The sequence below is a fragment of the Kogia breviceps genome, chromosome X, assembly GCF_026419965.1.
Source record: "Kogia breviceps isolate mKogBre1 chromosome X, mKogBre1 haplotype 1, whole genome shotgun sequence".
Lineage (NCBI taxonomy): Eukaryota > Metazoa > Chordata > Mammalia > Artiodactyla > Physeteridae > Kogia > Kogia breviceps.
Genome location: NC_081330.1, coordinates 1,029,760 through 1,044,617, shown reverse-complemented (window position 1 = coordinate 1,044,617; position 14,858 = coordinate 1,029,760). Strand labels below are relative to the sequence as shown.

The 14,858-nt window shown below is 56.5% G+C and overlaps 1 protein-coding gene and 1 long non-coding RNA gene across 2 annotated transcripts; one reads left to right on the top strand and one right to left on the bottom strand.

Moving 5' to 3' along the window:
- Window positions 1-342: 342 nt before the first annotated feature.
- Window positions 343-7,065, bottom strand: LOC136793468 (uncharacterized). Its single transcript, XR_010838739.1, has 2 exons — window positions 6,659-7,065; window positions 343-2,391 (listed from the first exon to the last, which is right to left on the bottom strand). It is a non-coding gene; the product is annotated as an uncharacterized lncRNA (long non-coding RNA).
- A 118-nt stretch (window positions 7,066-7,183) lies between these two features.
- ATP6AP1 (ATPase H+ transporting accessory protein 1) lies at window positions 7,184-14,619 on the top strand. The gene is made up of 10 exons (XM_059049708.2): window positions 7,184-7,415; window positions 7,663-7,789; window positions 10,180-10,254; window positions 10,525-10,718; window positions 11,150-11,190; window positions 11,991-12,076; window positions 12,450-12,691; window positions 13,177-13,224; window positions 13,309-13,540; window positions 13,750-14,619. The coding sequence occupies exons 1-10, from the start codon at window positions 7,264-7,266 to the stop codon at window positions 13,957-13,959; spliced, it is 1,407 nt and encodes a 468-aa protein (XP_058905691.1). The 5' UTR covers window positions 7,184-7,263; the 3' UTR covers window positions 13,960-14,619.
- The last annotated feature ends 239 nt before the right edge of the window (window positions 14,620-14,858 follow it).

Here is a 14,858-nt window from a genome sequence, read left to right as displayed (position 1 = left end):
TCTCAGTGTGTACCAGTCACCTAAGACTTCCGTCACTGTCTGTAATCCCCATACAACCTTGCAAAAGTAGGGATTAATCGCATTCTGCAAAGGACGCAGAGCGAGGTTAATGGACTTGCTTCAAAACCCAAAGATTTGTAATACACGTAACTAATGCAGGGCTCACACCCAGAATAAATAAAGAACTCCTATAAATCAGTAAAAGGATAAACAATTGCATAGAAAAATGGGAAGATTGATGTGAGCAGGCATTTCAGAGAAGAGGAAACACAATGGCAGAGCTGAAAATACATGTACTGTATGAGTTTGCTGTAAGTGCAGTAACAAAGCACCCTAAACTGGTAGGGTTAAAACAACAAAAGATTTATTCTCTCACAATTCTGGAGGTCAGAAGTCCAAGGTCAAGGTAACGGTAGGGTTGGCTCCTTCTGGGGGCTCTGAGGAGGGATCTGCCCCTCTGCTAGCTTCCAGTGGTGGCCAGCAATCCTTGGTGTTCCTTGGCTTGAAGACACAAGTTCGCTCCAATCTCTGCTTCCAGCTTTGTATGGCCTCTTCTCTGTGTGTGTCTCTTTTTCTCTTCTTATAAGGACACCATTCGCTGGATTAGGGCTCGCTACTCCACTATGACCTCATCTTAACTAATTATACTCACAGAGATCCTTTTTCCAAATAAAGTCACATGCTGAGGTTCCAGGTGGACATGAATCTGGGGGGACACTATTCAACCTACTACATACACTCTATGACCTGATATATATATACCCATTGAGATGCACGTATGTGTGCACCACATATGCAAGTATTGGCAGCACCACTAGCCCTGCTAGCTGAAGTGGGAAACCACTCAAATGTCTCTCAACACTAGAAGGGCTCAATAACTGGCAGAATATCTATCTAGGGGAATAGCAGTCATGTCACTGTTATGCAGTGACACATTAACCTCCCAATTTTTTTTAAATATTTATTTTGGCTGCGCCGGGTCTTAGCTGCAGCACGCGGGATCTTTGTTGTGGCATGCGGACTTCTTAGTTGTGGCTTGTGGGATCTAGTTGCCCGACCAGGGATCAAACCCGGGCCCCCCGCACTGGGAACGCTGAGTCTTACCCAATGGGCTGCCAGGGAAGTCCCTAACCTCCCAATTTTGAGCACAGAATCTAGACACAAAATGTAATGCTGAATAATTCCATTTAAAGTCCGAAAACAGACAAAACAAAATCATCATATTGAGGGATGCCTGCTTTAGGTCATGAGGTCATGCGGGTGAGGTCCTCATGATGGGATTAGTGCCCTTATAAAAGAAGCTCCAGAGAGTTCCCTCACCCCTTCCACCAGTGAGGATACAATGAGGAGTCTGCAACCTGGAAGGGGGCCTTCCCCCACCCTGATGGCACCCTAATTTCTGACTTCCAGCCTCGGGAACTGTGAGCAATAAATTTCTGCTGTTTATAAACGCCACAGTCTGTGGTGCTTTGTCATAGCATCCTGGACAGACCGACACAATTGGTAAAATTATAAAAACCAAAGAGATTACCACAGAAATCAGGTTTGTGGTCACTTTGATGGAAGGGAGAAGGAAGTGATGGGAGGGGGATGAGGGGGTTTGGGGAGGTAGACATTTGAGTTCTTGACTTCGGTGATGCCAAGGGAGTGTTTGTTTGCTTTGCTAAGTCATTGCACTGTACACCTGGATTTTGCCACTTTTCTGTTTTTGGCCAGCGTAGGGTTGGGGGGCAAGGAGTGTGTGGGGAAGGCAAGCCGGGGAGGGCTGAGCGGTGGTCTGGGTGAGCAGGCTCAGGCTGTGGACTCCACCTTGCCTGGGGGCACACCTGAGATGATGTGGGATGCAGCGGTGAGGCGGTGGCGCCCTTCCCGCCCCTTCACCTGTCTCACACCCAGCACAGCATGGAGTTCAGGGTTTCAGCAGCAACGTTCCAGTGCCTAGTCACTTGCTGTGCGGGCGTCGTAACACTCCCACAGGGCCCCTGGTGGTCTCCTGATCCCTGGATCCCAGCTATGGTGGGGTGCCCTGGAACCTGCCTCTTCCAGTGTGTCTCCTGCCTGGCAATGGGCAAGGAGGGGTGCCCCAAAGGGAAGGGGGAGACTGAATCACTGGGAACGACCGTGCCATCTACCACGGCCCCTGAGACACCTTGCGTTCGTAGATCATGAAAAGCCTCCCGGCAAACAGGGATGGTCGGGAGCACCGGCATCTGCCAAGGGGAGAGTGAAACCAGGGGTCGTGGAAGGCTCACCACCAGACTAGCAAGGATGGCACGATGCTACCCGCGTCCCCTGCGCAGGACTACGACCAGGACGATGCCATTTCGTCAAGCTCAGGTGCGGGCAGGCTGAGCACTGGACTGTTTAGGGGGACACACCGAAGTGGTCAACCTGTAAGAGCAAAAAAAAAGAATGATAAACAGCAAATTCAGGGAAGTCATTACTTCTGGGCGTGGGGCAGGAAAAAGGGATTGGGGGAGACAGATTCTTGCCCAGGAACTGGCAGCGCTCTGTGAAGTCCAGGGTGGGTGATGAGGGCTCCTTTTATTGTATATTTCACATACAATAACGTATCATGGGTAACGTAAGACACAGGCCACACGTGTCTATGTAACATATGTAATCTATGTAGCACACAGATATTACACATATTTCGGGATGTGTCCAATATTATATTAAAACAATTTAAGAAGACATGGAGATGATGAGGGCCCAGAAGGGTTTTAATGAAGAAATGCTTTTACCCAAAAAATGAAGCACCGGACACAGGTGCTTGTGGGCGCTATCAACATTTAGCGAGTGACTCAGCTTAGATGTCACCTTGTGGTCAAAGCAGACTCAGGTGGTGCCCCTCTTTGTGCCTCCCTCCCAGCCCTGTCTCCCCCTTTTGAACATCCATCACCCTGGGTTGTGACGCACTATTCTGCATCTCCTCCAGATCAGACTGTGAACTTGAGGGGCAGGGTCCGAGCCTGACTCAGTGCCTGGCCCATAGCAACCGCTTCAGGAAGCCTCGAGGGTCACCACTCCAGGGACCTCCGGGAACTGAGGGAGAAGAAAAGTAGCCACAGGACTTTCTCCCTTAAGGACGGTGAGCAAGAGACTGCTGGCCAGCAAGGTCACGCTTCTGAGAAAGTCTTTGCCTTGAAACTTTATTTAAATGGTGCCCTTTGTGTTCCTAAGTCTGCCCATGGCCCTCGGCTCCGCTTTTTAAAAAAATATTTATGATTTTTTTTTTTTTCGGTACGCGGGCCTCTCACTATCGTGGTCTCTCCCGTTGCGGAGCACAGGCTCCGGACGTGCAGGCTCAGCGGCCACGGCTCACGGGCCCAGCCGCTCCGCGGCACGTGGGATCCTCCCGGACCGGGGCACAAACCCGCGTCCCCTGCATCGGCAGGTAGAACCACTGCGCCACCAGGGAAGCCCTGCAGTTCCGTTTTGTCTCATTAGTTCCTCCCCGGTAGTCTCCGTGAGTAACATGGGCTGCACAGCACGATTACCTGACACCACGCGACATCGGGGCGGGTTTCCCTGGTGGCGCAGTGGTTCAGAGTCCGCCTGCCGATTCAGGGGACACGGGTTTGTGCCCCGGTCCGCGAAGATCCCATGTGCCGCGGAGTGGCTGGGCCCATAAGCCATGGCCGCTGGGCCTGCACGTCCGGAGCCTGAGCTCTGTAGTGGGAGAGGCCACAGCAGTGAGAGGCCCGTGTACCGCAATAAATAAATAAATTATTTATTTATTTATTTGGCTGCATCAGGTCTTAGTTGCGGCATGTGGGGTCTTTAGTTGCAGCACGCAGGGTCTTTAGTTCTGGCATGTGGGATCGAGTTCCCTGACCGGGGTCGAACCCGGGCCCCCTGCATTGGGAGCGCAGAGCCTCAGCTAGTGGACCACCAGGGAAGTCCCATTGGCTCCTCTTGCCACCCTCTGTCACTGTTCTGATCTCTGGGGCCTCTGTCCCTGCCCTCGACAGCTTTCACTCCTGTGGCATCATTATAGAACTTTCCTGTCAAGACGTGTCCCTTGCTGGGTCTGTCCTGGGCCTGGAGGACTTTGACTTTACTGTGATGCCCCAATTGGGGGTCCTCATTTTCCCCCCCACCGGGCGCTGGGCCGAGCAAGATTTCTAGGACTTTGGTGAGTGACGGAATGACAGACCGAGGGGATGCAACTGAGCCCCAGGGCAGCGAGTGAGAGTAAGAGCCAGGCCAGGGAAGGACTTGAGCATATGCGGGGATCTGGTTTCCCCACCCCCCGCTGGCTGCCCTGACTTCAGCCTCTCACTTCAGGTGCTCCTGGGGCCCTTGCCCCGCCATCATGCCACCTGGTCGAACCTCAGTCCCGCACCAACACTGAGGCAGTGACCTCTGCAGTCTCTTTTGCCTTCCCTCTCTGCCCCTCCATTACCCTAGCCAGGCCCCCATCATCTTTCTCCCAGATGATGGCAACAGCCTCCTCCTGGTTTCTGCTGGCACTCCCATCCCTATCATCTGCTCTGCTCCCACAGCCAGATCCACCATTTCAAATACAAATCAGATCGTGGCACTGGGACTTCCAACCTCTCCCAGGGTTCTGGGGACACAGCAAGCTCCAGCACAAACCTCTCCCCTCAGCTGGCCCAGACATGGCCAGTTGGGGGCCCCACAAATAACCCAAACTTAACTGTCCCCAACTGACCTCATCTCCCAGTCCCCAACTCAGGGACATCCAAGAGCCACCTTCAGCCACTGTCCTCCCTGACCATGGCAAGCCCACCTCCTGTCTTCAGCTCAACTGCCACTGTCTTAGTCCGAGCCCCATGTGTGACAACGATGACTACAATCTCAGAAGCAGTTTCTCACACAAGTGCAGCTGATCAGCGGTCTGTCAGTTCCGTGGGGCTGGGTGGGAGTCACTGTGTACAAGGTGCGGCGGCTCCCAGCATCTAGTCCCCCTTCTCGTGTGCTTTCCTGTGCTGCATTGAGGGTTCCGCACGCAGACTGAATCCTGCCAAGGAGATGGTGTTTGAGGGGCAGGGGCGGCAGCAGCAGTGGCGGGGCACAGTGTCCCAGTGTCTAGTCACAAGTGCCCACATCTTTGCAACTACACAAATGGCGCTGCAATGGATCTCTCTTCGTACGTGCATCTTGTGCTTGGCTGAGTATTTCTGTTGAATGGATCCCGAAGAGGGAAACTGCTTGGTTAAAGGTCATATACGTTTTAGTTTGTTAGATGCTGACAAATTATCCTCCAAAAAAGTTCTACCAGTTGATACTCTCACCACTGTGTAGGTGAGACTATTTCCTAACATCCTTGCCAGCAATGGGCCTGATCAAACTTTCATCTCTCTCTCTCTCTATATATATATATATATTTTTTAAATTAATTAATTTATTTATTTATCTTTGGCTGCGTTGGGTCTTTGTTGCTACGCGTGGGCTTTCTCTAGTTGTGGCGAGCGGTGGCTACTTTTCGTTGCAGTGTGCGGGCTTCTCATTGCGGTGGCTTCTCTTGTTGCGGAGCACGGGCTCTAGGTGCGCGCGCTTCAGTAGCTGTGGCATGTGGGTTCGGTAGCTGTGGCTCATGGGCTCCAGAGCGCAGGCTCAGTAGTTGTGGCGCATGGGCTTAGTTGCTCCGCGGCATGTGGGATCTTCCTGGACCAGGGCTCGAACCTGTGTCCCCTGCATTGGCAGGCAGATTCTTAACCACTGCATCACCAGGGAAGTCCCTCCCTATATGTTTTATTATGAAAAATATCAAACATATAGTGTGTTAGTTTCCCAGAGCTGCCATAACAGATTACCGCAAACTGGCAGGCTTAAACCAACAGAAATTTATTCTCTCCCAGTTCTGGAAGCTAGAAGTCCAAAGTCAACAGGGCTGTGCTCCCTCTGAAAGCTCTAGGGAAGAATCTTTCCTTGCCTCTTCCAGCTTCTGGTGGCTCCAGGAGTTCCTCAGTTGGCAGCTGCAAAACTCTGTCTCCATCATCAATTGGCCTTCTTCCCTGTGTGTCTGTGTCTAAATTTCTCTCTTCTCATAAGGACACTAGTCACTGGATTTAGGGCCCACCCTAATCCAACATGACCTTATTTTGACCACATCTGCAAAGATCCTGTTTCCAAATAAAGTGAAATTTACAAATTCTGGATACACATGAATTTTAGGGGGATACTCTTCAACCCGGTACATGTACCAAGGTCAAAAAAAGCTTACAGTGAACACCCATATACTCACCGGCTAGATTTCAATGGTCACTAATATGAGAAATAAAAAATGGCACAGAAAGGGACTTCCCTGGTGGTGCAGTGGGTACGACTCTGTGCTCCCAACGCAGGGGGCTGGGGTTCGATCCCTGGTCAGGGAACTAGATCCCACATGCATGCCGCAACCAAGAGCTCCCATGCCGCAGCTAAGGAGCACGCCTGCTGCAACTAAGGCCTGGCGCAACTAAATAAATATTTTTTAAAAAAATGGCACAGAGAAAGATGAAAGTCTCCCAATTTATTTGAGGTGGTGTCTCTCATCCTCTGACTCTAGCTGTCACTCTGTCTCTTTCCTCTCTTTAAGGCACACTTCGAGAAAGGACAGTCTATACCGTGTCTCCACTTCCTCACACTGACATCGCTCTCACCAAACTAGTGTTGCTAAGTACAAGAAAGTTTCCTGTCCTCATCTTACCTGCTTCCTGGCAGCAGTCGAGAATGATGTTGTTAACCATGGTGTGCTTGAAACTTCCCTGGGTTTTCCCCTCCTCTTTGATGCTCCTTCTCCGATCCCTCTTCTGGATCCTCCTCCTCCCTGCCCATAGTCAGTGCTGGTGTTCCTCTGGACGCTATCCTGGGCGTTCTCTTCTCTCCCTACCTGTATAAAGGAGGGTCCATGTAGCAGGAAAAAGAAACTACTCTTGCTACTTTAAGCATTAAGAAGATTAAAACAGGGAAAGGGGAAGCTGTGCGTGTGGGAACCAGCGGAGCCCGCTCCGCCCCGTTCCTTTTGCAGGGTTAGAACCTACGGCGTCCGCAGAGGGGCAGGAGGCCTTGGGAGCCGGTGGAGCTCGGTTCCGCCCCCTTTCCTACTTGGAGCGTGCGCGCCTGGAGACACGTACAGCCAACCAGCGAAAAGGAGCGGCTGTGAGTGGCATCCACTCCGTCCAATCACCTGAGGGTCTGGAAAGAGGTCTTGCGCTCGGGCCAATGGCGGCTCGAGGCGGAGCTCGGGCGGGGGCGACGGTCACCTGATCTGCAGCGGCCGAGGTGGGTCCAGGCAGCGGAGGCCGAGAGGTTATGATGGCGGCGACCGCGGTGGATCGAGTGCGGGCGGGGATGCGGCGGGCCCCGGCGCCCTGGCAGATGCCATGGCTGCCGCTGGTGATGGTGGCGGCGGCGGCGGTGGCGTCGGAGCAGCAGGTGCCGCTGGTGCTGTGGTCGAGTGACCGGTGAGCGGGGCGGGCCGGGGCGGGCTGCGCTGCGCGCCGCGGCGGCTGAGGTGCCCTCGCCCGACTCCGGGGCTGTCCTTGGCGAGGGGCGGTGGGGCCCAGAGGGGGACTGTACCTTGCTCGGTGGCTCCATAGCGAGTGGGTTGGGTCTGAGCTCTGGGCCCCACGCATCAAGCTGGGAGCCCGTGGGTTTTCGATCTCAAGCCTTGAGCTTCCGTTTGACAGCACCTCTTCTATCCACTTCCAGAGACCTCTGGGCTCCTGCGGCCGACACCCACGAGGGCCATATCACCAGCGACATGCAGCTCTCTACCTACTTAGACCCCGCCCTGGAGCTGGGTCCCCGCAACGTGCTGCTTTTCCTTCAGGACAAGGTGCGCCTGCCACAGCCCTGTCTCCCTCGGTCATCAGGAGGCAGGCAGGCCCCCTCCCCCCCCTTCCCCAGGACACTGAGGCCCATTCCTCAAGGGAAGCTTCAGTGACCTTGTCCCAAGTCTAGGGAGGTGTGGTTCCTCCCTTGGGAAGGCATGTAGGAGAACATTCAGTGGGAATGGTGAGGGCCTTGAAATGGCACCCACTTGATTTGGGGGAAATAAAGGGTCAGAGGCCAGATGCCCAGTGAGTGCCAGACCCTTATCTGATCTACTCTACGTGGTGGGGATGATGAACCCTGTTTACAGATCAGAAGAGTGATGCCCAAGGATGGCAAATGACTTGCCCAAGGTCACACAGCTAATGGGTGGCAGAGTCGTGATTCTAACTGTAATCATCATAAGAGAGAGAATCGAAGAATGATCACTTACTGAGTGCTTCATTCGCACTATGCTGAGCTGATGTCATTATCTTGGTTTTACTGCCAAAGAAGGATTGACTGAAGTTGTGTGGCTTGTGCAAGCCACAGCTGGTTCCAGCCTGGGTCTGTTGGACACCCGTCCACCCCAGGTTTGTGCTCATATCCAGCACACTGTTTACCCTCCCATCTGGGTCTTTCTGCTCCCAAAGCAGGCATGTAGACCACAGGAAAGTTCTAGGGCAGTGCAGGCTTGTCGTTTGGGAGGTTATCGAGCTTCTGCTTGTCTGTTCCTCATTGGTGGCCTGTATGGTTCATTCCCCTTTTGGTTTTGCTCTGTCGTTCTGTGGGCAGGTGGTGGTGGCTGTGCTGGCCTGTAGTCTTTCCAGGAGGTGGTCAATAATGTAGTCAGATTGGAACTCAGTTCTAGTCCTACTACTTACCGGCCTTTGGACATGTGGAATACTCTGCAAATGCCCCTTTCCGCATCTGTAAAATGAAGACACCGCTGACATCAGAGGGCTGTGAGGAGCACTTCTCACAACCCGCGTAAAACGTTTAGCTGGCATCCCCGCCCCGTCTTACGGCATGCCTTCAGTTCATTCATTTGTCGAGTATGGACTACCTGCTGTGTACCAGGTATTAAGTGTTGGGGACACAGCAGTGAGCAGAATAGCCCAAGCCCCTACCCTGGAGAAGCTGACATTCTCGTGAGGGTGACAGGTAAATGCTAAGTTGGTGTATGATGTAATGTCAGTTCTGTGGTCCTTAGAGAGGAAGGAAGCAGACTAAGGGGACGAGGTGACTGGCAATGCTGTTTAAGATAAGGGTGGCCAGGCAAGCGCTCGCTGTGGAGGTGATATCTGAGCAGAGACCTAAGTGGAGGGAGGGATGGAGCCGTGTAGTTGTAGGGAAAGGGCATTCCTGACAGAGGTAACAGCAGGTGCAAAGGCCCTGGGCAAGGAGCGCTCCTGGTGAGCCCGTGGAAGAGCTGGTGTGGCTGGAGTATAGTGAGCGAGAGAAAGGGGTAGGAGATGGTCAGCCAAGAAACCAGGAGACAAGGGGGAAGATGTTGGTTGCAGTTCTAAATGTGGCAGGAAGCCTTGGGTGATTTCGAGCAGGGAGTGCTATGAGGACAGAGTGGTGGTTCCTGGGCTTTCAGAATGAGAGCTTAGGTGGCCAGACAGGGTAAAGATTCCTGCCCAGAAGGGAGAGGAGGCCGGGCAAGTATGTATACTAAACAGGATGAGGTTAGGGAAGCTGATTAAGATCTTCTCTGGGCCTAACTGGGAAAAGGCAGAGGAAGCTGGGAGTTGTGATGGAGGGGCAGAAGTTGAAGGACATCTCTAGGTTGCAGAGGAAAAGGGATGGGGTTGGGGTTACTGTGGTCCAGAGAGCTCAGAAGACTTCAGTGCTTTTTCTCCAGCATGTTCTGAGATCACCACCTCTCTCTCCCCTTCCACCAAAACCGGCAGGGAGGGGCACTTCTCCCCCTCCTTTGCAAAGGGTCCCATCCAGACCGGACGGACGTGGCTCTACCTGGGGCAGCTGGCGCGCAGGCTCTCCTTGCCTCTGACTTCTGCCTTGGGGGGCTGCAGGCAGTGCTCCTGGCTGCCCCCCAGCCCCTCCCCACAGCTTCCCTCTTCGCTCCGCAGCTCCTGCTGTCTGCTTGCGGGGGGCGGCTGACTCTTACTCCCGAGGTTACCGTGAATCAGCTGCCCACAGACTTCCTTCCAACCCCGTGACCACCTTCCTTGTTCCCTCACCCTGCCAAGAGGGCGCTGGAGAAAGGAGAACCTTCCACCGCCCCACCCCACCCCACCCCTAAAATGCACCGTCACTCACTCTTCGGACCAGATCAAATTTGACTCTAAATGGGATTTTGCTGGCCCTGCAAATGCACAGGGAGGGTGTCTGCCCCCTGCCCTGGCCCTAGCCCAGCCTTCTGAGGCCGTCTCCCTGCTTCCCTACTAGCTGAGCATCGAGGACTTCACGGCGTATGGTGGCGTGTTTGGAAACAAGCAGGACAGTGCCTTCTCTAACCTGGAGGTAAGGCTCCTCTCCCAGCTGCAGGCCCTGGAGGCCATCCTGCACCCCCTCTCCCAGCACAGTAAGAACTGGCCCCCTCAGGAGCCAGAGATGCTGGCTGAAGGTAGAAAGGCCTCAGTGTCAGGGCCAGGGGTGTAGCGTGTTTTCTTTGTCACCTGGAATGAGAGCCCATGTGGGTGTGGGCGTGGCTTTCCAGAGAGGTCTGGGAGGCTGGCCCAGGTCCACTGGCCCCTTGCTAACTCATCCTCTCGCCTGCCCCTCTGTCCGCAGAATGCCCTGGCCCTGGCCCCCTCCTCTCTGGTGCTTCCTGCCGTCGACTGGTACGCGGCCAGCACTCTGACCACTTACCTGCAGGAGAAGCTCGGGGCCAGCGCCCTGCACGTGGACCCGGCTGCCCTTCGGGGGCTGAAGCTCAACGCCAGCCTCCCGGCCTTGCTGCTTGTGCGCCTGCCCTACACAGCCAGGTGCGGCCTGGCCTCGAGCCGCAGGGCCCGGGCTCTGGCGGCCGGCCAGCCAGCCAGCCGGGGAGAGCACTCCTCCCGCTAGCACCTCGAGGCCCTCCCAGAAGGTGCCTGCGTGGTCAGAGAGGCAGGAAGGACCTCAGCCTGTTGGGCCTCCCGGGACAAGGCAGACGTGGGCCTCGCTGGCGGGAGCCGGCCCGCCTAGCGGGGACCGTACACGGAGCAGGTGGCAGGGACTTGAGCGGGACCCGAAGCTGGGGGAGGAGGGCCCGGGGATTCCAGGCAGGGCCGTGAGGTGGGCGAAGGTACCGGTGGTGGGAGCGAGCCCCCGGCTCGAGCGTGCTAGGTGGTGGGGCTACTAGGCCCGGACGGCGGCCCAGGGCAGCAGAGGCCCTTTGGATTTGGGCGTCTCTAATGTTCTGTCTCTTCCCCAGCTCGGGTCTGATGGCGCCGAAGGAAGCGCTCACAGGCAATGGTGAGCGGGGGCGGGGCGGTGCACGGTTTCTGTCCTCAGCCCACCCTTGGCCGCGAGGAGCCGGCCCGTGCTCCTCAGCCCCTCCGCCCTCCCAGGGTGGCCCCCCTGCTTCTTGGTAGCGACTGGCCAGCTGAGCAGGGCGCCGCCGGTCCCCAGGCCTCGGCCCTCTCCAGCTGGGCCCAGCCCGGCAGGGCTGTTGGATGTCCAGGGGCCTTCTGCGTGCAGCCTGGAGCCAGTTTCCACTCAGGCGGCCTGAATGCTAGGGTTTGGGCTTGAACATACCAGCAACGTTTCAAAAAACAGTTCCGAGGGCTGGTCTTCCTTTGGCTGTAAAGGAGTCATTCCTCCTGGCAAGGTCACTGGACACTTTCCGGGGGTAGAATTGGAGTTTCCTGTGTCTGTCTGTCTTTCCTCCTTCCACTGAGTTAGGACGTGGCATTAGGGCCTCAGTGACCAGGCCACGGTGGCCGGGGGGGGGGAGGCTGGGGCGGGGGGTGATGAGAAGCGGCTGCTGGAAGCAGCAAACACTAGTGAAGGTTGCTGGGGCCCGGCTCTGCGAGGGTCTCAGCGTCCCACCAGGGGGCGCGCCGCTTGCTGGGGCATGGCGACTGCACAGGGCAGCCAGCCGGTGCCCCCCACCTCAACACGGTGCTCCCGCGAGGCCTCCAAGAGGGCGGCGGGAGGGCGCAGCCTCGCCTCTGCCGGGCGGCGCTCACGCGGGTTCTGCTGGCCAGAGTGGGAGGCGTGGCTGTGAGTGGCCACCCGTGACTCACTTCTCTGCTCTCCCCGCTGCTCCTCAGATGAGGCCATCGGGCAGGTGCTGAGCGCGCTCAAGTTGGAAGGCATTCCGTACACGGCGGCCCTCACGGCAGCCCGCCCTCCTAGGGTACGTGCCCTTGCCCAGGGCTCCGGAGGTGTGGCCAGGGGCCTGGAGGCGGGTGCGGGGCATGGATGAACCGTGAAGCCCTGCTTTCCTCCTTCCAGGCAGCCGCTGCCTATCTCACCCCAACAGCCTTACTGGCTGGCGTATTCGGACAGTAAGTCCACGTGTTCCTAAGGTGCAGAGACGAGAAGCATCACAAAGGCTTAGGGGCCACCAGGGGAGCGCTTCCCAAAGGAAGCTTTGAGTACGGGCGTGACTGGTGGGACTTGAGATGGTGGAGAGAGTGCCCAGTGGGACCGCGGGGCGGGCCGCTCAGTTCCGGGCCTGCCGAGAGAACCAGGGCTGTTGAGAGAAGGCTTGCGGGCTCTTTCTGCAGGTGGCCCGCGATGTAGCCTTGGTGGCTGGGGGTCTGGGTCGCCAGCTGCTGCAGAGACAGTCGGCATCACCTACGACCTTTTCCCCTGTGAGTTACAATGACACTGCCCCCCGGATCCTGTTCTGGGCCCAAAACTTCTCGGTGGCATATAGGGACCACTGGAAGGACCTGACCTCCCTCACCTTTGGGGATCAGGACCGCCTCAACCTGACCGGCTCCTTCTGGAACGACTCTGTTGCCAGGTAAGGGCGAAGTACATGCCACTGAGGGGGTATGTGTTGGGGGCTGTTCGCCGTGGGGATGCAGGTGGCATTGTGGCGGGGGGAGGCTGGCGGAGGGCTCCTGAGTGGGCGCTGTTCAGAGTTCTGCCTCCTCACGCCTTCTCGTCCTTGGCCCGACCTCGGTGGGTAACACCTTGGATCCTGCTGCTTCCCCCTTGAGCAGCCTCAGCAATCCCAAGGGGGGGGCTGAAGGGAGTGGCCGTGGGTTCGGGGGAACCAGAGGGAGGAGCTCTCAGCTGTAGGTGGGGAACCTGTGTGCTGGCTGGTTCCTGACTTAGGCTGTGATGGGGCCTCAGTTTTCCTATCTGTCAAGTGGGGGCACTGCCTCTTCAGGTGGCTGTGAAGACCCCGTACAGCTTAGGTAGAAGGATACCTGAGGAACTTGCTCGGAGATGCTCAAGGCCATCCCAGAGCCTGAAAACTCACCTCTTCCTCTGACTCCGCAGGCTTGTGCTGACCTACGAACAGCTCTTTGGTACCACAGTGACATTCAGGTGAGTCCGAGAGGCAGGTGCGGGTGGGCTCGTGCGGCCTCGGCCTCCTCTCCAGCTGCCTGACACCTCCACGGCTTCCCCCAGGTTCATTCTGGCTAACCGCTTCTACCCGGTGTCTGCCCGACACTGGTTTACCCTGGAGCGCCTTGAAATCCACAGCAACGGCTCCGTCGCCTACTTCAACGCCTCCCAGGTCACGGGGCCCAGCATCTATTCCTTCCACTGCGAGTACGTCAGCAGTCTGAAGAAGAACGGCGATCTCCTCGTGCCCGGCACACAGCCCTCTCTCTGGCAGATGACTTTTCAGGACTTCCAGGTAGGAAGGGGGAGGGACCGCGCCTGGAGCCCACGTTGCAGGTAGCCCAGTACTGGGAGGGGCTGGGGGAGCGAGGCCTGAGGAGTCTCGGTGTTCTTTGGGTTGGGGTCCGGGCTCAGGAATGTAGTTGAGAGTCCGGTCCCCTTGGTGCTCCCACGCCCTTACTGGGCCTCCCTGTGTGGGGCCACTTGGTGCTTTCTGTCCCCCAGATCCAGGCCTTCAACGTGACGGGCGAGCAGTTCTCCTACGCCAGTGACTGTGCAGGCTTCTTCTCCCCGGGCATCTGGATGGGGCTGCTCACCTCCCTGTTCATGCTTTTCATCTTCACCTACGGCCTGCACATGATCCTCAGCCTCAAGACCATGGACCGCTTTGACGACCACAAGGGCCCCACCATAGCCTTGACCCAGATCGTGTGACCCTGCGCCTGTGGGGGGTTGAGGGCGTGCTGGTGTCCAGGTCGTCGTGTTCCCACCAGAGGCACGCTGGACAGGAGGGCTTCCCCTCTTCCTACGGTAGCATGACTCCTGGCTCCCCTTAGCCTGTCTGGCTCTCTGTTCAACCTGCTGAGGGTCTTCCCCGGGCTGCCCACCCCCCATCTCTATCACCAAGGTGTATGTATTCTGCGTAGATAGTAGGCAAATTTCCCAGGCTTGGTCATTGTGAAGGAAGGGGCCGTGAGTTCTAGGGCCCCGTCCTCCTCCCCCTTTCTCCTTATTTATTCTCATTTCTCCACTTTCGCCCCTCGCTGTTTATAGTGCTTTAGTGTAGCCAGTGCTCCCTCCCCAGGCTCTATGGGGCTCCTTGTAGCAGCCAGGAGCTGGAAGTACCCTGAGTTTGGGGGCTGTGGAAGTACTATTTAACTGTGTCTGTCCTGCTTGGCTGGTGTTATTGTTTTTTGGTGATGTTGTGCTAAGGATAAGCAGTGCACTGGGGTTTTGGGGGTTGTTTTTTTTTTTTTTGGCCTCAGAAGGAAGGGACCTCCCTGGCAGGGGGGCTGGGTGTGATCACTGGGTGCCTGGCAGGAGCCTGGGGTGCTCGTGGTTTCCTTCCTAATAAAATAAAGACGGGTCGCCATGCTTGGGCCTCTTGTTACTCATTTCTGCGCTGGGCACAAGGGAGGATGCGCTTGGCTGAGGGCTGCCGGAGGAGGCGTGCGACTGTACCCGTAGCCTAGCGCGACCAAGAGGGAGGCGGTAAGGTCTCGCACGGGTCCGTCCTGCGGGCTGCTTTTTCGGGGGCCAGGGGAGGCCGGGAGGGTTGTTAGCAAGCTGCGTCCCTAACCGACTAAATGAGGGCGGGGGCGGTCAGCGCCCGG